This window comes from Mus musculus, chromosome 17 (genome assembly GCF_000001635.26).
Source record: "Mus musculus strain C57BL/6J chromosome 17, GRCm38.p6 C57BL/6J".
In the NCBI taxonomy this organism is placed as follows: domain Eukaryota; kingdom Metazoa; phylum Chordata; class Mammalia; order Rodentia; family Muridae; genus Mus; species Mus musculus.
The window spans coordinates 66,101,640-66,125,072 of NC_000083.6; the positions used below are offsets into that span (position 1 = coordinate 66,101,640).

At 49.0% G+C, this 23,433-nt stretch overlaps 2 protein-coding genes across 14 annotated transcripts in view; both read left to right on the top strand.

Moving 5' to 3' along the window:
- The first annotated feature begins 9,889 nt into the window (after positions 1-9,889).
- Positions 9,890-18,864, top strand: Washc1 (WASH complex subunit 1). Of its 8 annotated transcripts, none has more exons than NM_026833.1 (11): positions 9,907-10,010; positions 12,224-12,377; positions 14,032-14,143; positions 14,315-14,461; positions 14,621-14,757; positions 14,990-15,122; positions 15,334-15,535; positions 15,625-15,804; positions 16,424-16,582; positions 17,172-17,240; positions 17,358-18,864. In NM_026833.1, exons 2-11 carry the CDS (start codon positions 12,229-12,231, stop codon positions 17,495-17,497), a joined length of 1,428 nt encoding a protein of 475 aa, NP_081109.1. In that variant the 5' UTR covers positions 9,907-10,010; positions 12,224-12,228; the 3' UTR covers positions 17,498-18,864. The 8 variants fall into 8 exon arrangements, with proteins under 8 accessions (XP_030105881.1, NP_081109.1, NP_001032846.1 ...); NM_001037757.1 differs by having other exon boundaries at positions 10,006-10,092; XM_006524859.1 differs by lacking the exon at positions 9,907-10,010 and adding an exon at positions 10,017-10,262 and having other exon boundaries at positions 17,358-17,811.
- Positions 18,865-21,873: 3,009 nt separating this feature from the next.
- The window catches only part of Ddx11 (DEAD/H box helicase 11), a 28,662-nt gene continuing 27,102 nt past the window's right edge, over positions 21,874-23,433 (top strand). For 3 of the 6 annotated variants that reach the window (XR_003952132.1, XR_385336.4, XM_006524410.4), the window contains exon 1: positions 21,874-22,053. The gene's annotated coding sequence lies outside the window, so the exon portion shown is untranslated. Of the gene's footprint in view, positions 22,054-22,085; positions 22,203-23,433 lie in introns of those variants that run through there. The other 3 variants (NM_001348292.1, NM_001003919.2, XM_006524409.3) reach the window with 2 other exon arrangements.

Below are 23,433 nucleotides of genomic sequence, written 5' to 3' on the forward strand. Positions count from 1 at the left end.
CTGCTGGGACCGGTGGGCGGGCCCGAAACAGCCCAGTCCCTAAAAGGCCGGCCCGGTTGGGCCAGCTGAGTCCCCGCCCTGAGGACGAGGCTCGCCTTCTCGAGGCTCTTGTGTTTGTTGAGGACGAGGCGTACCTTCTGGGGGATCTTGTGTTTGTTCTGTCAAACACCTCCTCTGGTATTGCAGTTATTTCTTTCAAAATTCGTTTGGTTGAGTCTTTTCTTACATACGATCGTATTTAAAGGGCTGCCACCTAGTGGACTTGGACAGCAAGTGCCTTGGCTCCCAAGCCTTTGCGTTAGAGTCTGTAAAACGACAGGCTAAACTGGAATTGACTTCGGGATGCCAGTGAGTGGGAGGTAGAAATGATGACTGTTGATGCTGCGCGGTAGACGAACAAATATTCTTTGTGCTTGTGTATGCTCTAGACATTTTCCATGATAAAACTGGTGGAGGGAGGAACCTACTGTCTTCTTGATTTTTGTTTGATCTCAGGAAACTCCTAGCAGCTTTAGTACGCATCGTGCTGTTTCCAGCTGTCGGTATTTTACACAGGTTTTGAGTGATCCTCAACCTTCAGACAGGCGCATACTGCCACCTTGGGCTTTTAACTTATTCTTGACTCTTCTTCTGACTGTCGTTTTGTGTGTGTCTTCTCTATCCACCCCTTTCTTTTTGCTATAATAAAGTTGTGAATAGTTTCCGTAATTTTGACAACAGAATGAAGATTCTGAAAGGTTATTCGTCATGAGTTTGTTTTTTTAAAAAAACAAAAAACAACAAAAAAAACCACCCAAGATAATCCATTGCAACCTGTGTGAATCATATTCTACAAATTATTAGACTCAGCCGGGCGTGGTGGTGCACGCCTTTAATCCCAGCACTCTGGAGGCAGAGGCAGGCAGATTTCTGAGTTCGAGGCCAGCCTGGTCTACAGAGTGAGTTCCAGGACAGCCAGGGCTACACAGAGGAACCCTGTCCCGAAAAACCAAAAAAAAAAAAAAAAAAAATTATTATTCGACTCAAGAAATAGTGTTTCTAACCAATGATACTAAATTCTTTAGTTCCTATTGCATTATCTCCAGTATTAGTTTACCACTAATAAATTTGCTTCAGTACTTCTCTGAGGGAATGAAAAGATACTGAAAAAGAAAAAATAATCCGGGTCCCATTACTGATTTGTTTTATTGTGTGCACCCAAACATATTGTCACCATCATTAGCAGCTGTAATACTTTGGCCTTTTCAGAGTCTCATGTTGCCCAACCTGGTCCCAAACTCGCTATAGGTGAAGCTAAAAGACCCTCACTCAAGTCTTGGGATAATAGCGGATCCCCAAGAACTCACAAGAGACCAAGCTTGATGTAAACCACATGAGGCTTTATTCTGGGAAAGCCAGAGCTCTTGGGACGACTCATATCCCATGCAGGGGTAGAGGAGTCGACCCCAAGGGAAAAGGGGGTCCCAGTTTTTATAGGCCCTCAGGGGGGAAAGGAGAAGTGGGGGAGTAGGGGATTTCCAGATCTAAACAATGTAAAAGGATTGATTTCTCAAGAAATGGGTATGGGAGGGAAACAAGGAAAGAGTTTAATGAAGGTACAGTAACTCAGGATTGGCCCAGCTGTGGTTGCTGGGGAGATTTTCCGACTCTATCCCAGCAACCAATATCACAAACAGTGAGGTGCAGCAGTGGGCACACACCTGGGTTCAAGGAACGGTCAGAACATTGGCAGATACACGGGTTCAAGGAGCGGCCAGAGCATTGTGCACCTCTATTTTTTCTAAATCAGTGAAGCTACTTCTACTAACACTGAAATTTATTTTGCCAATTTCAGGGCTTCTGTGACCTTTTACATTCTGTCAGGATCTTTCAAAGCTAGTCTCGAACTCATGACTCTCATGCCACCACCTTTCTTTTTTTATTTTTATTTTTTTATTATTTTTTTAAAGATTTATTTATTTATTATATGTAAGTACACTGTAGCTGTCTTCAGACACTCCAGAAGAGGGCGTCAGATCTTCAGATGGTTGTGAGCCTTTTTTTTTTTTAAAGATTTATTTATTTATTATACATAAGTACACTGTAGCTGTCTTCAGACACACCAGAAGAGGGAGTCAGATCTCGTTAGGGATGGTTGTGAGCCACCATGTGGTTGCTGGGATTTGAACTCAGGACCTTCGGAAGAGCAGTAGGGTGCTCTTACCTGCTGAGCCATCTCACCAACCCCATGCCATCACCTTTCAATCACCACCACCAAACCCAGTTCCTCTGACATTGATACTCCTCCTCCTCCTTCCTCCTTCTCCTCTTCCTCCTTCTTCTTCCTCCTCCTCTTCCTCCTCCTCTTCCTCCTCCTCCTCCTTCTTCTTTTTTTCTTTCCCAAGACAGGGTTTCTCTGAGTAGCCCTGGCTGTCCTGGAACTCACTCTGTAGTCCAAGCTGACCTCGAACTCAGAAATCCACCTGCCTCTGCCTCCCAAATGCTGGGATTAAAGGCGTGTGCCACCACGCCCGGCCCCATTTTCTTTGATTCAACATCTTGTACTATACTTAGCATATGAAAGGCAGTCAATAAATCTTTTAGTTGAATGAAAATCTTTGTATAATGCAAATAGTTTGCCTATCCAGTCTCTTGCGGGACTATGATAATCATGTCTGTATCATTGTGATGGTTTGCATATGCTCGGCCTAGGGATTGGCACTATAGAAGGTGTGGCTTTTTTGGAGTAGGTGTGTCACTGTGGGCGTGGGCTTTAAGGCCCTAGCTGCCTGGAAGCCAGTCTTCTGCTAACAGCCTTCAGATAAAGACATAGTACTCTCAGCTTCTGCACCATGCCTGCCTGGATGCTGCCATGCTCCCACCTTGATGATACTGGACTGAACCTCTGAACCTGTAAGGCAGCCTCAATTAAATGTAGTCCTTATAAGAGTTGACTTGGTCATGGTGTCTGTTCACAGCAGTAAAACCCTAACCAAGACAGAAGTTGGTACCAGGGACTGGGGTATTGCTGTGATAGGCTTGACTGTTTTGTTTGAAAGAATGTGGATTTGGGGACTTTGGATTTGGAAAGCCATGGAATGTTTTAAGTGAGGCTTAATGGGCCATCCTAGTAGGAATATGGAAGACTTTGTTCCTGTGAGTGATTTGACTGTGCAGACCCGGTCCAAGAGGTTTCAGTGGAGAAGAACTTCAGTCTGTGGCCTAGAGACTGTTTTTGTAGTATTTGGGTGAAGAACATGGCTGCTTTTTTGCCCTTGTCTGAAGAGTCTGCCTGAGGTTAAGGTGAAGAGACTCAGATTACTTGCACTGACAAAGGAAGTCTCAGAAATGCCCATCATAGACGTTGTACTTTGATTGAGTCTCATGAAGAGTGTTTTGAATAAGCATAACAAGCTTAGAAAGGAAAAATACAAAATATATAGTTTGAGTATTAAAGGGGCACCAGGATGTGAAATGGAACCGAATCCTATGTCCTAGGAGATAACAGATTAAGGGATTTGGGGGCAAGATCCTACCCAGCTAAATTTAGATCCAAGCATGGTGATTGATACCTTTAATCCCAGCAGATAAAGCCAAGCAGAGTTCAAGCCTGCCTGGGACAGCAAGTTCTAGATGAAGAAAAGTTAAGTCCAGGTGTGGTGGTACATACTTTTAATCCCACGAGACAGGCATGCAGATCTCTGAATTCAAAGTCAGTTTACAGAGCAAGTTCGAGGACAGCTAAGCTTAGGCAGTGAAGGGGTTGGAAAACAGAAATCTGATGATAATGTAATATATACAAGGGGGCTGCAATGGCTATTCCTGGTTGTCAACTATATCTTGAATGAACTACAATCCAGAGTCAAAAGGCTCACCTGTGACCCAGATCTTGAGGGAAACAAGTTTCTGACCTGGATCTTGGCATAAAAACAAGTCCCAGATCCAGGTATGGTGGTACACATCTCTAATCTGAGCCACACCTTCTGTTGAAGACATACAACAGACATTGGAATCAAGAAGATTCGCTCTTCTCTGCCTGCTTGCATTTACTTGCCAGCAGATCTGTTGGAATCTACTGGCCTTATGGGATTGAGCAACTACTGAGTTTTCTATTCACACCTGAGCATTGCTGGGGAGTTGGACTACAGACTGTTAAGTCATCGTGACAAATTTCCTTATTGTATAGAGACTGTCCGCAAGTTCTGTGACTCCAGAGAACTCTACTACAGAGGCCAAGTTCCAGCCCCAGCAAGCAGCAGAGCTTGGCAGCTTTAGCCATGTGGCTCTCGTTTTAAGAGTGAAAAATAGACGGGACTAGTGGGATGCTGGTTAGCTGGAGCTAAGAAGTTAGCGGTGATTGAGAAGAGACCAGCAGCTCTGGGGTGAAATCTCCTGGGAAGTGTTTTCTGAGAGCACAGAGAAGCTGTGTCCCAGAGACATGCAAAGGTTGTTCTGTACTTTGTGCTTCGGCTGTGTAAGAGTCACCCAGGTCGTACTGGTTTTGAATGTGGCTTCTCAAAGGAGAGTGGTTCTTTATTGTTTCCCCAACGGCCACTCATGGTTTGGGTGGATTCTGAAATTATCTGCAAAAGGTTGCTGTACATTTAAATGAGGGGACTAGAGATTCAGTGATTAAGAGCACTGGCTGGGGTTACATTCCTCGTACCACAAAGAAGCTTAGAGCCATCTCTAATGCCAGTTCCAGTGTATCTGATGCACTCTTCCGGCCTCTGCAGACATCAGGTATGCAAGTGATACACAGACATACATGCAGGCAAAAGATGTGTATACATAAAAATACAAATAATTTAATCTTTAAAAAAAGAAAGGAAGGAAGGAAGGAAGGAAGGAAGGGAAAAAAAAGAAACTCCCAGGGATAGAGAGATAACTCAGAGTTTAAGAGGACTGACTGCTCTTCTAGAGGTCCTGAGTTCAATTCCCAGCACCCACATGGTGGCTCACACTCATCATAATGTACCCAGCGTCCTCTTCTGGCATGCAGATATACATGCAGACAGAACACTAATATACATGCGAGACCAAGGTATGACTACCATCTAAGTCCAACTTGGTGAACCAATGAGTTTTAATGAGGTTACTTACAGGAGCAGAAATGACTCACAGACAGCTGCATCACCACAAGCCAAGCTGCAAAGACCGGCTGCCTAGAAGAAGCAGAAACCATCTGAGCTGCCTGGAAGACGTTCAGAGCAACTGAAACACTTGGGAGAGACACTTCCAGCCTGTTGCACTTCGTCAGCTGCATGATCCGGGTTCGCAGCCTTTGTGGGCTGTCATCTGTACTGAGATAGATTTGGGTGAGTTTGTGTTGCTTTCACACCATAATAATTTCGAAGGGCTGCAAACTGCAGAAACCCTTGCAGGTCTGGGATAGTAATGTGAGGGCTGTCTCTCATACCACAAAGCAGCCAGGAAGAAAGGCCTGGCTCAGGCCTCTACCTAGAAGGAGAAGGAGCGCCTCCTGGTGGAGAAGAAGAGCTCAGCACTTCAGGGAGATTTTAATCTAGTATCATATTTTAACCCCAGGTCTTTCGCTATCCCCAAAGGGTAATAAATACCACACCCTTCTAAATTTGCATCTCCAAAGCAGATGGGATATAGATCTATTAAGTCAAAAGACAGTTTTTATAGGTTTGTGACTGTGTGCATGTCACAACAGCTACAGTCACGTGTGCAGGTCCGAGGACAACTTTGTGAAGTCTGTCCTCTCCTCCCATCTTCTCTCTTTCCCTCCCCCTCCCCTTCTCCCTCTCCCTCTCCCTCTCCCTCTCCCTCTCCCTCGCTCTCTGAGACAGTTTCTCTTTGTAGCCCTGGCTATCTTGAAACTTGATATGTAGACCAGGCTGTCATGAACCATCATGTCCAACTCTCCCTCCATCTCTATATAGATTCCAGGGATTGAACTTGTTTTACCAGGTTTGCGCAGGCTTTCTCTGTGTAGCCCTGGCTGTCGTGGAACTTAATCCACAAGACCAGGCTGGCCTCGAATTCAGAGATCCATCCATCTGCCTGTCTCCCAAGAGCTGGGACTAAAGCCGAGAGCCCGTGCACCACCCCACTCCTGTGCCGCCCTCTTTGCAGGCTGCTCATTTAATCCCTATCAAATGGATCGTAGTAAATGAGGAAAATGGGTCAAAGCATTAAGTAACTTAGCTAGACTCTCCCAGTGTAGACGCAAATGAAGTCTGATAGTTTCTAAGCTTATGCCCTCACTCTTTCTACCAGTGCTGGTGTCTGGCGGTGCTAATGGGGGAACAGATTGGGCTTCTTGGAGGAACCCTTGAGCTGAGCTACTGTAGCCTCAGCCCTGCCATTCCTTCAAAATGTACATTGAAGCTGGATGTTGCTGTTGCGTAAGCCTTGGTTGGCCCCACTCTCGAAGGCAGGCTTATGCTAAGGGCTTGGCTTTAGAATTCTGGAGAGCCTGAAGAACAAAAATGCTGGTCAGAGTCTTCAAGGAAAGCGAAAGGCAGATAAAGACCAAAAACGGCCAATTTTCAGAGGAGACACCAGGGACAAACAGAGGAGGAAGCAGGTGGCTGGTGGCAGAGAACACGTTCAACAGAACAGCGGCTGATGTCAGACTGAAGCCACATTGGGGCGAAGTAGAGCTGACCCTGAGAAGAGACACCTCCACCAAGGCAACTCTTATAAAAGAAAACATTAAACTAGGGATGTCTTACAGGTTCAGAAGTTTAGCTCATTACCATTACAAAACGAGAAGCATGGTGACAGGGTAGGCAGATGTGGTGCTGAAAAGGGGGCAGAGAGTTCAACATCTGTACAGCAGGCAGCAGCAGGAGACTGAGACACACTTCCTTTATCAAGGCCACAATTCCCAGTAGGGCTACTCCCTATGAAGTGGAGTCTATGGGGGGCATTTTTATTCAAACCACCACAGGCTCCTTTAAAGCGGTGCTCCTCAACTCAATTTTGCAAACTATCATCTGAATTGGTCATATCTCCTCAACTGTGATACAAAGATCAAGCTGACCATGCTGTTTGAAGTCCCTGAGAAGCTAGCTCTGAATGCAGGATTGTCCCTCCAACCTTGTGGGAAAGGTGAGGCAGAACAGCCAAAACAAGTCAAGAGTAAAAATACTGTGTCCATGTGTCTTAGTTAGGGTTCTACTGCTGTGAACAGCCACCATGACCAAGGCAACTCTTATAAAAACCAACATTTAATTGGGGCTGGCTTACAGGCTCAAAGACTCAATTCAGTATTGTCAAGGTGGGAGCATGGCCGCATCCAGGCAGGCATGGAGGAGCTGAGAGTTCTACATCTTCATCTGAAGGCTGCTGGCAGAATATTCCCTTCCAGGCAGTTAGGATGAGAGTCTTTTTGTTTGTTTGTCTTGGTTTGGTTTGGTTTGGTTTGGTTTGGTTTTTTGAGACAGGGTTTTTCTGTGTAGCCCTCGCTGTCCTGGAACTCACTTTGTAGACCAGGCTGGCCTCGAACTCAGAAATCTGCCTGCCTCTGCCTCCCAAGTGCTGGAGGATAAGAGTCTTAAAGCCCAAGCCCACAGTGACACACCTAATCCAACAGGGCCACACCCTCTAATAGTGCCACTCCCTGGGCAGAGCATATACAGACCATCACACCTTGAAAACAGAACGGAGAACAACACATGTCCAGCATCTTCTTCCAGTTGTCTCAGATACTTTTTGCCGATCACGGCCCCCAGTTGCTTATCTGCTGTTCTAATATTTTTCTGCTACCTGTTAAACTCGCTCATTTAAAAGCTAAGGCAGGGCTAGCATGGCTTATTCGTCAGATGGAATGATCTGCTGAGATTCAGGTGCCTAACGTGAGTTGCCCCATATGCCCAGGTGATTGGTCTCCACGCCTGGGTGCACACACTTCCCATCCCCTTATCAAAACAGCAGATGGTAGGCTTACTTGGCTCCTCCTAAAGAGTGGGTTTGGATTGGAAAAGAAAAGTCCATGCCTGATTGTCACAGGATAGCCTACTGGCAGGAACACCATTTTGCAATCAGAGAGGAGAGCTGAGAGAAGCCTGTTTGCTTCCTTGGGGATGACAGGAAGAACAGCCCTGGGATGTGTTCCCATTGGTTAACCCAGGACAGAATGCCTTCAATGTCACCATCGAAACTGCTGTAATGGTACCCAAAGTAACAACAGCCGTACCCAGTTTTGACACCCGTATAAACTAGTCTCCATGACTTTCTGGCTAGGGAACAACAGCCTGGGAACACACATCTCCCAGAAAAACGCCAAAACGTCTTGGCGTGTGCACGTGCACGTGTGTTACCAGACTATTAATTTAAAAACCTAAATATAGCTCGGTGTGGAGGTACAAACTTTTAAAATCCCAGGACTTGGGGAAGAGAGGCCAGTGGAGTTCTGTGAGCTTGAGGCTAGCCTGGTCTACTTAGCCAGTTCCAGGACAGCCAGGGCTATATAGTATGATTGTTTCAAAAAAAAAAAACAACCAAACTTTAAACCTTTTGAACATGGAGCCGGAGGAAAGCAAAGGAGAATGTCACCACCATTGGGGAAGCATGTCACCACCATTAGGGAAACATTTCACCATCATTAGGGAGGCTAGCTTGTCGATCGTTGAGATCCTAAACCAACCCATTCCCACAGTGGGATGAAGGTGTGCCGGGCACAACAACAGCATTGGCTCCGGGTGAGGGCACTGAAGGCTGTGCACCCACCCAGTCCTTCATCATCTCTCTGACCTCAGATGGTAAAGACTGATGCAGGAGGACTGCCCCAGACCCCACGAGAGGACAGGACAACTTTGTATGATTATTCCCTATCACATTGTTACCAACCCTGCTTGCAAGAGCTTTCTGCCTTCCAGAAGACTCCCCAGCTGCCAAAGAGGGAGCCCCTCCCTCCCCCACAAGCACATAGCTCACAACTTCCCCACGGCACATTGCTTTCAACATTAGATGGCCACAACACTAACTGACAGAGACCCTGCATAACCTGGCAATATGTAGGATCCTGGACATGCCCACTGTGTCTTCCTGTATGTGGTGTGTGTGTGTGTGTGTGTGTGTGTGTGTGTGTAAGGGTATCCAAAGAAGACAGAAGGGAGCACTGGATCATGCTGAAGCTGGAGTTACAGGTGACTGAGTAGATCAAAGTGGGTGTTGCAACCTATCTTGGATCCCCTGCGCCAGTAGTTAGTACTCTTAACTTCTGAGCTCTTTTTCCAGGTCCTGTACACATACATCTTTAAAATCATTTCCTGGTTGCTATGGCAATCTTTGCAGGCCTAGTGCTGCTCCCAGCTGTTTTTTGGCCGTGGGGTGGGGTGGATTTCTGTCAGCAATTCTTATGTGGCTGCTGACCGACTAAGAGCTCATCAGCTGTGGGCTGTCTGTGGCTTCTTTGGCCCTACGGCTTTGGCTTGCTGCCGGTAAGAAGGCTGTCTGAAAACTAGAATAAGGGATGCGGTAGTAGGGGAGACTCATCTGCCCCCAACACTCTCAAAACACACACACACACACACACACACACACACACACAGACTGTCCATCTACAGCACTGCTTTCTCATTCCTAGTAAGCAATATTCCAGTTTGTTTCTACGCAGAACTTGTGTACTCCAGGTCAAATCATACCGTATCTGATCGCTTCTACGTTGATTTTTTTTTTTTTTTTTAAGTTGGAGACTAAGGGACTTTACCTTTAGAGGTAAACACAGGAAAGGTAGGATCTTCTAAAAGATTAATTAAGCCACTGAAGTATGCATGGCTGGAACAGAGCGGGCGTTTGGAGAACTTCCACTTGATGTCCTATATAGTGCATATGTAGTGTGAGGGTTTCTTGGAGCCGGTAACAGGAGAGACCTGAATCTCCCAGACAGGAAAGGTTAAGCACAGAGTGTGGGGCGGCTTCCTGGTCTAGGCCCCGCCCACCAGCAGCCCGGAGAGCCGGAAGTCGGAGAGCCGAGCTTACAGTGGTGGACGCTAGGACCTGGGAGTGCGGGTCACCGGGGGGCGGGGACGCTCACGTGAGGACGCCGCCTTGGGGTAAGTGTGCAGGGTGGGCGAGGGGCGGACTGGGAGCGCAGGACCGGGAGGAGGCCGCGACCCTGCCGCCCACCGGCTGGAGGCGAGTGAGGGCTCCCGGGCGGGACGGGCCCGGACGGACCGGGAAGGCGATGTAGGGATCCGGCCTGCCGCTCCTCCCACACCCTGCAGCTCCGGCTGCAGAGAAGAGGCCCCGTGGCTTCCTGAAGATTAGGGGGAGCAGGGCGTGGGAGGACAACTTGCACGGTGCGGGTGGGTTGTGCTGAGCACTTTCGAAATTACGAATTACACTGGTGACACGCACATATGGGGGGGGGGGGTTGGTGATCTGGGTTAAGCACCGATCACTTAGAAACATTTCACTTATGCTAAACAACAAGCACGGTCTCTGTCAACATAGATACTTGACAGGCATGTGTGTGTGTAAGAATGTATAAGAGAGGAATGTTTATGTATTCATGGCATGCATGACAAGTGAAAAATAAACAGAAACGATTGGAGGCCAAGGTAGAACTGTAGTCATTTGCTGGAGGGAGGAATTATTTTTGTCTCAGAACAAAACTCACGACTTACAGTAAATTACGTTTACTTCTGAGCTATTTATTATTTCCCCCCACAAGTAGAGTGGCCTTCAATCCATTTTAGATGGTTTGGAAAATTCCCCTTGTGGGCAGGACCGAAAACAGGCATCTACCCACTCCTTACAGGGCCCCAAATGACAACCCAAAGTACAAGTCCATCAAAGGGGTTCCTTGGGGGAACCCCTGAGTTTACTGGGTTTACTTGCAGAATGCGGGGTTCCCAGAGCAGCAGAATCACCAGAAAATCCCCCTGCATAGATGATGAGTCCCCCTTACTAGTATGGACACTGAGGTTACTAGGTGTTGTGCACTTAGGGCAGAATTATTGTATATAACGGGCAGAAGGTGCAGAGGGGAGGGGCAGAACATGACCCACACCATGAAAGGATGTCAGTAGTCCACAGGCCTATCTTGAACTTCACTTTGGAAGTGACACTTGTCCCAGTGGAGATGGTTAGTGCTCAGAGTGTCCTGCACGGTGACACTCCAGACTTTTCCAGTGAGAGCCATCAACGTCTTTGCAATAGCGATGCCTAGTTCCAGAGTTTATTGTGAACATGAGCAACGATGCTGTATGAAGCTGGGGCTCAGGGCAGAATCTCTTGTCTTTCTCTTCACATCAGGACCCCCTGAGTAAACACAGGGCAGGGTATCAAGCAAGATGTCTGTCAGTTAGGGGACACACACACACACACAGATCTTAAAATGGTTTGCATTTTTGTGTATGAAATGACCAAACATACTGATTGATAACAATTTTGAATTAGATAATTGATTCGCAGCCAGTATGACGCACAAGGTAAGTATTTTACTGTTGAAAATGTTGTTTGGCCAAATTTCCTGAATTAAAATTGGGAGCACTGATAAATTCACAGACACTGCGAGAAGGAAGATGGTAGTTGAAATGAGGTGGACTGACAGACTTGCTCTGTAGGTATGTAGCTGTTATTAGCTAGTGAAAAGAATAGTTAGTTACAAATAGTAATTAGTGTTAGTAGTGGCGATATAGTATATTTTACACTGGAAAATAAGTTGAATAAAGATAAAACAATGTCACCATTAATTTTGATTCTTTTTTTTTTCTAAAGATTTACTTATTTTATTTATATGAGTACACTGTAGCTGCCTTCAGACACACCAGAAGAGGGTATCAGATCCCATTACAGATGGTTGTGAGCCACCATGTCGTGGCTGGGAATTGAACTCAGGACCTCTGGAAGAGCAGTCAGTGCTTTTAACTGATGAGCCACCTCTCCAGTCCCCTAATTTTGATTCTTACACCAGAGCTCATTCTAGGATATGCCTTGCCTAAAAAGAGTAATGGAGACTTTTCTACAAAAAATTTTATTTAATTATTGTGTGTGTGTTTGTGTGTACAACATATATATGTTGTGCAGATACGTGTGTGTCTTGTCAACTATATGAGGGTCAGAGGACAGCTTTTTGAAGTGGGTTCTCTCTACCTATCACGTCGGTAGTTTCTCATCTAGTGCGGGCTGGTCTTGAACTGTCTGTATCAGAAGATGGCCTTGAACAACAAGCTTGCTTCTGTCTCTTCAGGTGCTAGTATGGCTGATAGGCAGAGGGGTGAGTGTGGGGCTGTGTTCTTGACGTCTTGGTTCCTTCTCACAGGCATCATGACACCGGTGAAGACCCAGTGCTCCTTGGCGGGCCAGCTTTATGCAGTGCCCCTCATCCAGCCCGACCTGCGACGAGAGGAGGCAATCCAGCAAGTGGCAGATGCCCTGCAGTACCTACAGAACATCTCTGGAGACATCTTCAGCAGGTGGGACCCGCTACGACGCTGACCTGAGAGAGGGCCACCCCTTTTCTAAGTGGGATTCTCTGCAGCCCTCTGTACCTTCTGCAAACTACTTCTTTAATGACCCAACTAATGCCCAGTGTGGGAAGGGTATAAGGGAAAAGACCAGCCTGAGAGTTCACCACCTCCTCACTGTGAAATGGAGCCCCTTGGGATTCCTGCGGGCCTGTGGGTGGCAGTGGCATTTCCAGACTCTTCCCCACCAGATCTCGTCCTTCACCGACTCAGTGCTAGGTGCACAGGGCCCTGTGCTTCGGTCTAGCTGTAGATCCGAGAGTGGCGGTGTTGCTCTTCAGCTAGAGCATAACTCTGACTGGGCCGAGAGAGGCCTAAGAACTGTTGTGCCTTCCTTAACTCCAGCTGTGTGCTGAGGAGTGAATCACTCGATGGCTTTGTCCCTGTGGGGAAAAGATAGCGTGCCCCACAGATGCAGGTGGTCTGGTCCTCCACGGCAGGTGTCTCCTGATGTTCCCAAGACACACACAGTGAAAGTGAGATGGATGGAACCGCTGCTGCATTGACCCAGTAACAGCAGACTTCTATAAGCAGGGGGAATATGCTGTAAGATAATGGTAGCCGTTACACTCCAGTAAAGACAAGCCAGCGAATCTCATTCATTATCATTACTAAGTGTGTCCTACATAATTGTATGTGCTGTGCTATATGCTACTGGCCAAACGGGAGGTGGGGTGGGGGGTGGGGTGGGACTTTTCCCTTTGCCCTTTCTCTATGTAGGGAACCCATGTCCTCAGATACCTGCACAAGAATGTGACCTGTCCCCCAGAGCTACGGAGTCAGAATCGATGTCCATGGGGAGCTAGGCAGGGTCCGTGACTATGTGGATATTCTGACCAGCACAGCCCCAGCCGGTTCCTCCTCCTGCTCTCTTCCACCCTTCTTCCTGCCTCTTCCTTCCTTTTCTCTTGCTTCATTCCCTCTCTCTTGGTTACTTCCTTACCCTCTCCCTTGTCTCTACTTCCTCCCTGCTTCTCCTTCTCCCTGAGTGGTACCTGGCGAAGACAGGGTTCCAAGAGGAGTCAGCCTTAATAAGTCTTGTCTGAGTTATTAGCAGGTTACAGAGCTGTCAGAGAGTGGAGGACATTCATCAGCGCCAGCACACTCTAGGGGGTTGCTACAGTGCGGAGAGGCACCAGTTATCTCTGTGGGGGGAGCTGAGAACAAATGGGCTGAGGGTTGACAGTGAAGTGGTCCATCAGTCTCATGGTAGATGCCTGGTCAGTGAAGCCCTGCAGAGGTTGGGTCTACCTGGCTTCATGGGGAATGTGGGTCCTGTTCAGAGACGCAGTACAGGGGACCTAGAAACTCTCCTGGCCATCTCTTTATTCCCCTGAAGAGCCTTGGTAGAAATGTCATACTCAGAGGACCTCTGACCTCTTGTCCTTTGTGGTGCTTACTTTCCCTGTTGCTATGATAAAATAACCTGTGGGCAGACAGAGGTCACGTGAACAACAGCACTAAGACCAGCCAGATAGGCAGGCTATATTGCATTGAGCACTTACGGCAGGGCTTGGCAAAGCTCAGGCATGATGTTGGCACAGGTGTACAGGGGCCACAGGACCTGAAGCCAACCTCAATCTCTACATTTCTCCTTTGGTAGGATCTCCCGACGAGTAGAGCTGAGTCGGCGCCAGCTGCAGGCCATTAGTGAGAGGGTCTCCTTGGCCCAGGCTAAGATAGAGAAGATCAAGGGCAGTAAGAAGGCCATCAAGGTAGGCCATGACTTCTGTGCTCTGTGGCTGGCGCATTGATCTTCCTATACGCCTGCGGTTCAGCCACACCTCACTTTCCTCCCGTCCACGGCCACCCCACTTTTAGTGCCCGTCTATATGATCTCTAAGGTGTCTTGAATATTTTGGGCCCCAGAGTTCCTGTACCCACAGGTCTTTTCTAGTGCCAAGTACCCAGCACCAGAGCACCTGCAGGAATACGGCTCCATCTTTACTGGCGCCTTGGACCCTGGTCTGCAGAGAAGACCCCGTTACAGGATCCAGAGCAAGCACCGCCCACTGGATGAGCGGGCTCTGCAGGTCTGAAAGCTACCAGCATGTTCCTCTGGATGCCATGGGTGCTGGGAGGCAGGGAATGAAGGCTGACCACAGATTTCGTTCCCTATAAGGATTATGGTCAGGATGGTGCTCGGTCACTAAGCATAGGACTGACACTCATCCACTCTGATCCTGCCTCAGGAGAAGCTGAAATACTTTCCCGTGTGTGTGAACACCAAGTCGGAGCCTGAGGATGAAGCTGAGGAGGGACTTGGGGGTCTTCCCAGCAACATCAGCTCCATCAGCTCCCTGCTGCTCTTCAACACCACAGAGAATCTGTACGGCCAGGAGATAGCTAGCGGGAAGAGGGGAGGGACGGAGGGAGGGAGGGGAACCCTGCTTAAGTAGCTTCGGGGACCTGAGCCTGATGCAGTCCTCAGGACTTGCTTGGGCTTCTATGAGTGGATATCCAAAGGATGAAATGTTTCCCCAGTGCAGTAGGAGGGGTGGTCGGGAACCTCCCTGGACCCGGGACAGGGGATAGCCTCCCGATCCTAGCCCACTCCACAGGTATAAGAAGTATGTTTTCCTGGACCCTCTGGCTGGTGCAGTAACAAAAACGCACACGATGCTGGGCACAGAGGAGGAGAAATTGTTCGATGCCCCTCTGTCTATCAGCAAGAGAGAGCAGCTGGAGCGGCAGGTAGGTGTGGGGGTGCCAGACAGAACAGCTGGAGCGGCAGGTGGGTGTGGGGGTACCTAGGCAGGCTAGTGGTCCTATTCCACGGAGGGCTCTACTAAGCTTCTGTCTACCCAGCTTTGTGGGTCCATGTGTGCTGCCTGCCCCACGGTCTCAGTGTGGGCCCCGTGCTCCAGCAGAGCCATCCCATTTCCTGTACCACCTGTCCCTGCAGGCTCCAGAAAACTACTTCTACGTGCCAGACCTGGGCCAGGTTCCTGAGATCGACGTGCCATCCTACCTACCCGATTTACCCGGCGTCGCAGACGACCTGATGTACAGTGCGGATTTGGGCCCTGGCATTGCCCCGTCTGCTCCTGGTGCTATCCCAGAGTTGCCTGCCTTCCACACAGAGGTGGCAGAACCTCTCCAGCCAGGTAAGCCAGGTTCCAGAGGATGGAACTGAGCCAGGCAGTCCCTGCTGAGTTCTTCCTCAACCCACACTGCATTCTCATTTTCCTCATAGAGCTAGAGAATGAAGTACTGTTGGCAGCACCGCCCCCGCCTCCTCCCCCACCGCCGCCACCTCCCCCAGCTCCCACAGCATTGGTCAGTACCCCACAGCCACCGATGTTCCCTGACATGGCAACTGCTGCTGGCCAGGTTGCCAGGGAAGAAGACTCTAGCAGCAGCATGGCCCACACAGGTAGGCAGTGCAGATGGGGTGCCCATGACTGGCTCTCATTAGAACCCCCAGCTTTCTCTTGCCTTGGTCCCCGAAGAGTTCTCTGTAGGTCACATGTTCCTGGGTCTGGGATCGACAGAGTTCTCAGTCTGGTTGTCTTATGGGGTTGATACAGTGTTTCTGTGCTGAACAGAGTTGTGGGGGTTTGACTCTCAGGGAGCTTTGGAAAGGCGTTGTGCCCTGTTTTTAGTTAAGCCAGTGGGAAAGGGGTCTATAACAAACCTAATTTCAACTTTCACATTGTATCTCTCAGCCTGTCTCCAGCCACTTAAAGGAGTAGAAAAATCCTTGTTGGCTTGTGGTGCCGAGTCAGAACACTCAGAATATCAGACTCACAGGGTCTGTCACTGCAGGGTGACATCACAACAGGGCTGGAGAGGGGGGAGAGATACCTGGGCAAAGGCCCCTTAGCTCATTGTCTGCAGAATCCAAGACCATTTTGAATAGTCCTTGGGGCTGCAGCTACAGCAGCCGGGCTTCCCCTCTATTTGCCAGGATCCTGAGATAACCTGCAGCCTGAGGCTGGGCAGCCTTTCCCAATCCTGCAATGCTGAGCAGCCCTTTACCTTTCTCCTTACAGCCTCTGTTCAGGGAGCCCCTAAGGAGGTGGTTGACCCCTCCAGTGGCCGGGCCACTCTGCTCGAGTCCATCCGCCAAGCTGGGGGCATTGGCAAGGCCAAGCTACGCAGCGTGAAGGAGCGCAAACTGGAGAAGAAGAAACAGAAGGAGCAGGAGCAAGGTGAGGGGGGGACCGAGGATGTTGCAGTAGCCAGGCTCCTTGTCAACCCACCAAAAGTCCCTGTGGCTACCCTGATAGCTATCCTTGTCCCTCTGGGTGGTGCTATGGGTCCCCAGGAAGCTTTTCTGTCTTGAGTTCTCCCAGGTAAAACCATGAGAAAGTAGAACCTTTGACAAGTATTGTCCAGAGAAGTGTGCAAGAACTTGAGGTCCTCTGCGACAGGACCTGGAGGCTGTCCCCAGCCTGAGGACAAGGCTTTATGTCTGCCAGTAATCCTTGCAGGCATCCTGGTTAATCTGTGTGTAAAGTCTTAGTACCCCAGCACTCACAGGTCCTGGGTTTACATCCTGGGTCTTCTTCTAGCTTGCTTTGTGACCAAATACCAACAGCCTGGCCTCTCTGAGCTTGTGTCCTCCTCTGTACAGTGAGGCTGAGAACTGGCCCCACCAGCATAGCAAAGCTCTAAGAGCTTATGATCAGCACATGGCTGGAGAGCAGGTGTGGGTGTGCTGACGGGGGTGAGTGAGCCTGTAGTATGTGACAATCCCTGATCTCATACTCTCCTCACCTGCCACTTTTCCAACTTCAGTGAGAGCCACGAGCCAAGGTGGGGACTTGATGTCAGATCTCTTCAACAAACTTGTCATGAGGCGCAAAGGTAGGCACCTTACCTATTATCCATCTTCAGGGGCTGGTGAAGTAGTACCTCACTGTCTGTCTGCCTGTCTGTCTGCCTGCCTGCCTGTCTGTCTGTCTCATTGCCTCTCCCTCCCAGGTATCTCTGGAAAGGGACCTAGCACTGGAACCAGTGAGGGACCTGGAGGAGCCTTCTCTCGAATGTCAGACTCCATCCCACCGCTGCCACCCCCACAGCAGCCGGCAGGAGACGAGGATGAGGAGGACTGGGAGTCCTAAGAGTGCTTTGGCCATTCTCCCACATGGCAGAGCAGCTGGCAGGGGCTCCTCGGCCAGTTGGGGCCTTTCAGGGCCTGTTGCCCAAGGAGGTGCAGGGGGCTGGGCAGGTGTCCCAGGCCTGTGCCTAATTCCTCTTCATGGAGTCGGGACTGTATGAGCCATCTGCTGGCTTTGCTGAAGAGCTTCTTCCTTCAAAGGATCCTGAGAGAAAACAGCAACACGGCGGAATAAAGAAAGTAACTGTAGACCTGAACCCAAGCCAACAGTGGCCTTTAATAAATGAAGAGTAGCCATGCGGGCTGCGGCTTCTGAGAGTGGGAGCTGTCCTTTTTCCCAGGTGTGCTGAGGCATGGTGCAGGATGACTGGGGGAATGGACGTCTTTCTCTGGGATCAAGGCAAATGGGGATGAGGTCCGCAGGGGACAGAGGGAGGGGTAGCTTTCCACTGGAAAAATGCCTTGCTGTTTGCTGAGGTGGCTGAGGACAGGAGGGACTGCAAGCCACAGGGAGGGCTTGGAGGCAAACCGGGGAGGGGGACCTGTGAAGGACTCAGGAGGGACAGAACTGCAGTTAGGAACTGAAACTGGTGTGAGGTCCCTGTGAACACAGCCCTGAAAATGTGGGTCTCTGCGGTTTAGATGTTGCCTCCACAGAGGCCTCCTGTGATGGACCAGGCTCTGTCCTCAGCCAAGCCTGGTCTCCAGCCTGAAGTCCAGCAGGACATTGATCCAGGCCTTGTTGAGCCGGGCGGGCGGATCTCAGGCTGAACTGCCCTGGGTAGTTGCAGTTTCCTCAAGATAATCGAGATTTGCTCCTGGTGTCTCTTTGGGATATGGGCCACTTGGGGACCACTCGGGGGTGCCACAGGGTGTCAGAAGACCTTCTCTCTGGGTGAAACTGCACATTCAGGAACGTTTACCAAGGGTTTGTTGGGAGGGAAAGGCAGACTGAACCTTGTACACTCAGAGAAGGCAAGACCAAGGATGCTCTCCCTGCACTGGGTGTGGAAACCAGAATGGCAGGTGTACTGGCTGATTTTGTGTGTCTACTTGACATGGCTGGAGTTATCACAGAGAAACGAGCTTCAGTTGGGGAAGTGTCTCCGTGAGATCCAGCTGTAAGGCATTTTCTCAATTAGTGATCAAGGAGGAAAGGCCCCTTGTGGGTGGTACCATCTCTGGGCTGGTGGTCCTGGGTTCTATAAGAAAGCAAGCTGAGGAAGCCAGTGGAAGCAAGCCAGTAAGGAACATCCCTCCATGGCCTCTGCATCAGCTCCTGCTTCCTGACCTGCTTGAGTTCCAGTCCTGCATCCTTTGGTGATCAACAGCAATGTGGAAAGTGTAAACTGAATAAACCCTTTCCTCCCCAACTTGCTTCTTGGTCATGATGTTTGTGCAGGAATAGAAACCCTGACTAAGACCACAGGTATGCCAGGGCAGGAGGGTAGACACATGCCAGCAGCAGCCTCTCTGGTATCTGATAGCCCTACCAGGGTCATGACTCAGGGCAAGGCTCTGAGTTACATGTACCTTAGCACAGTCGGTAACCATCAGGTAACTTCCCTTCCTCTGCCCTCACATGGGAAATATGGCAGGTCACATCCCTATTCCTTGAGCTGGTTATCAGTTCCCAGCAGCAGGCTTACCTCTGGCTGACAACCTTGATACTGAGCTTCTTCACCTGGGCCAGGGTTGGAGGCTGGGGGAGGGCAACCTGGAGTTCACAGGAGATGGCTGGTGTCCCTGCTTTGCAGCAAGGCCAGGTTTCTTGGGCCTGGGCCAGCAATGAAGTCATAGAGAAGATGAAGTAGATGGAGATACTGCCCAAATTCTCTTGTGAGGCTGGGGACAATGTACAGTCAGTGCAGGGCCTTGCCACCCCAGCCTAGGGGTGACACAGTTTGTTACCACAATGGTTAACAGGCTGGGCTCAGCCCTGAACAGGTCACTTAAATCGTAGGGAAAAGTACATAAGGGAGGTGTATCCAACGTGACTCCACTGGGAAGAGAATGGGGAGACCCAGTCATACCCCCCACAGCTGCCAAGTCTGTCTCTGGAGTCCTAAGATGAGGTTCAGGTTTAAGTAAATGGTAAGGAGTTAAAATGTGGCCCTGTGCATCACGGCAAGTCAGAGCTGTATGGAGACAGGCTCCCCTCTGTCTAGCATGGGAGCCTCCATCTTCCTCCTAGTATGAGATCCCAAGGGAAAGTGACAGTCCGATAGTCAAAGGGAAGGTACAAGACTCCCATTCTTCTAAGTTTGGTTTTCCTCCTCAGCCCTCCCCTGTTCTCCGAACCGCTGGAAGTATTTGAAAGGGTGTGATGTAGTAAATTATCTTTCTCTTGAGTCCAGTGTCACCACATACTTGTCTTTCAGCTGAGACCCAGTCCAGGCTGAAGAACCAAATCCTGAGCATGTCTTGGCTGCCCACTTCTCTGTTCCACGGGGGCCTCAGCCCCAGCAGGGAAGAGAGCACTGTCTACCAAGCCAAGTCATCAGTAGTTATCCTTCCCTCTGGTTATCCTTCCGCAGACCACAGAGAAGAGCAGGGCCCCTTCAGATGGCTTCCAGCCATGCTGCAGCACTGGAGGGGAACTGTTAATCCAAACTGGGCAAGCCAGGCCTACGCGGGTCATCAGCACCTGACCCACCTGGTTTGTTTTCTGATACTACTAAAGTCCAGAGAGATGGCAAGATTGAGAAATGGGGAAGAAAACAAAGAGGAAGGAAGAGAAGGCTTCCTGAGTGGACTAAAAACATGGCTGCATCATGAAAGCACCTAACCTACTCATTAGACCACCAGGGAGGGGGTGGGTTTTTTTTGTTTTTTCTTTTTTCAGTTTTTTTTTTTTTAAAGAATTATTTATGTGAGCACAAGGTCGCTGTCTTCAGACACATCAGAAGAGGGCATCAGATCCCATTACAGATGGTTGTGAGCCACCATGTGGTTGCTGGGAATTGAACTCAGGACCTCTGGAAGAACAGTCAGTGCTCTTAACTGCTGAGCCGTCTCTCCAGTCCTGTTTTTGGTTTTTAGAATATCTACAGGGACAAGACGATGCTTTCCAAACAGAGGCCCTAAGAACATTGAGTCTTAGGACTGCTTAAGATCCTGGGTTTTCACCAGACAGTGCAGGCCTTTAATCCCAGCACTCAGGAGGCAGAGGCAGGTGGATCTTTGCATTTGGGGCCAGCCTGGTCTACTGAGGGAGTTCCAGGACAGCCAGGGCTACACAGAGAAACCCTGTCTTGGGAAGAGAGAGAGAGAGAGAGAGAGCGCTGAGATAATCAGACATAGCCCTCCACTCTGAAACTTGATACAATCAAACTTTAGGGAACAGTAACTCAGTCCCAGAGCCCGGAATTGGGGTTAAGGAGCTAGAAGCGAAATCACATATAGCCCTTCTCCCTCTTCTACTGCAAGCTCTGTCTTGAGCCTTTCAAGCATATGTATAGATGACAACAGAACCAACAGAATAATCAAAGGCTCACAGATCCCACTGGGGACTAAATCCCACAACTGCCAGGCTCCCTATAAAATGGACACTAAAGGGCAAAGAACTAATCTTTCTTACATCTCTCTGCAAAAGAGCGAGAAGGGCACCAAGCTTGAGGGTGTGGTTAGGATTTTTAGCCACAGCCTCTGAAAATGGATCATGTTCAGTGTCCCTAGTGCAATAAACAGAGACGTTTATAGTGACCAATTGCTACACCTCCCGTGCTGTGTGTGCTTTTGTAACTAGTGACAGAAAACCAAATCTCAATGGACTTACTGTTCCCCAGAGCCTGTCAATTTTTTTTAATTCTGCGTTACACTACAGGAACAGTTTCTAAAAACAATCACCATAGTAGTACACCTTTGTCATGATTGTGAAACAGATTCAATATCTATAGTAAGGAGGAAACATAAATACATGCATGATGAATGACCTCATCAAAAACCCTCTTAGTACTTAGTGGCTTGTATACATCTGATATTTGATAGTTTCTCTTTTCTACATTTAACATTCTTTGAGAAATCTATTTGAATCTTGGGGGCTGGTGAGATGGCTCATCGGTTAAGAACACTGGCTGCGCTTCCAGAGGTCCTGAGTTCAATTCTCAGCAAGCACATTCTGGCTCACAGCCATCTTTAGGGAGATCTGATGTCCTCTTCGGGCAATTGCGGATGTATATGCAGCAGAGCACTCATACATTAAATAAATACAATTTTTTAAAAAGCGCAATATTTCTGGGGAAACAACAACAACAACCCCCAATAGCCGGTAATACAAAAAAACTAATATGGAAGGTTAGATCAAAGCTCAAACACAGTTCTAATCCAGGCAATATTGAAGCACAAGGCCCGCGGTTGAGCGGCAGCGCGCAGGCGCAGTGGCTCGGGGGCGTGGCCACGTGGAGGGTTTTCTGCGTGCGCGCATGCTCCTTCAGTGAAACTGCAGTTTAAATTCAGCCGCGGCGGCCAGGCTCGCTTGCCGGCCTCAGTGAGGCGGTCCTGCGGTGGCGATCGAGTTCGGTGCTGTGTGGGAGAAGCGCTGCGACCGAAGGCAGAGAGGTGAGAAGGGCACACTCGAGCGGAGGCGGAAGCCGAGGAGGCTGCCAGGGGGCAGGGTTAGCCGAGCGCGCCCTACGGCCGGACGTGGGGGCGGAGGCGGCGTGGGATGGATTGGAGCGAGTGGCAGCCCAAGTATAGTGGCGCCTTCGGTGAGTGTACGTAACAGGTTGGATTCTAAAATGTAGAGAGTCTGTTTTAAACGATTTTCAGGGGTTATTGTATATAGTGAAGTCAGGTGAAGACACAGGTTGACTGATAATGAACTTGAGATCCAATTTGGCAGTGTGCCTCAGGGACCATACTGTTGCATTCTCGGCTGCACTGCCCCCCCCCCCTTTTTTTTAAGGTTGAGGAAGTTCGGGAAGTCGACCACATTTTGATGGAAGTGGCATAAAAGTAGGATTAAATAATAAATACATGGTCCCTGCATGCAGGACCCTGTCCTGAAATCCCGGCTAGCTTGCAGTTCTCATGTACAGGGTTTCCCTGCCTGCCCGCAGCCCGGGTTCCTGGTTTTCCCAGACGGCGACATTCTTCACCTCCGAGTGCATCATTTCAGGAAATCTCCTGTTTAGCCTTGCTAAGTTCTCTGTTGTACTTAGGTGAGCTTGACCATAGCAGAGCGCTTCGCACCTGGGTTAAATGCGTACTTTTTCTTCTTTAATGCTACTTACTCCTTAACACCCAGCCGCTTTCGGTTGTAGATTAAGCTCTGGGCAGCTGCTAGGCGAGGGCTCCACTAGTGAGCAGTGTCTCCAGCCAGCAGTTCTGTCATGATATCCGTGATAGGTTAAGTGAAATTAAGAAGGGGGTGGGGTGGGGGCTCTGAAGAGTGCTTAACACATGTTAGATGCTCAGAATCTGTGGTTACCTTTAAAAACTTACTTTTACTATTTTATGCATAGTTTGTATGTCTGGATCCTCTAGAACTGGAGTTAGAAACAATTGTGAGTTGCTGTGTGGGTGCTAGGAATTGAACCTGGGTCCTCTGGAAGAGCAGCCAGTGTTCTTAACTACTCCGCCATCTCTCCATCTCTTGTTGGCTACATTTCTTTACCCTCTCTTCGTGTTTTAGTGGTTTTCCAGTTGCATAGCTCTTTTTATTACTGCATTTTCTTAAATTTGTTGTGTGGCCTTTAGTTTTTGTTGTTTTGTTTTGCTCGGTGCTTTCTCCACCTGGGTAGTCGTTTTTCTTTCCCTAATACCTGGAGGAACACATTGGCAACTACCATCTCTCATAAATGGATTGACACTATCACTGTCTTTTAGCACAGTGTAGTTAAAAAAAAAAGGTTTCTGTTTATTAATAATAAAGTGGGTCTTAGGGTTCTTACTGTTTGGACTTAGAACAGATAGGCCTGTCCAGTTACATCTCAAGAA

Bases quoted from the DNA above. Each gene is read 5' to 3' on its own strand.
- Washc1 (XM_030250021.1), top strand. From the start codon at position 12,229: ATGACACCGGTGAAGACCCAGTGCTCCTTGGCGGGCCAGCTTTATGCA. The intron at 15,123-15,333 runs GTAGGTGTGGGG...CTGTCCCTGCAG, and splicing joins GAGAGCAGCTGGAGCGGCAG to GCTCCAGAAAACTACTTCTA. The intron at 15,536-15,624 runs GTAAGCCAGGTT...TTTTCCTCATAG, and splicing joins GGCAGAACCTCTCCAGCCAG to AGCTAGAGAATGAAGTACTG.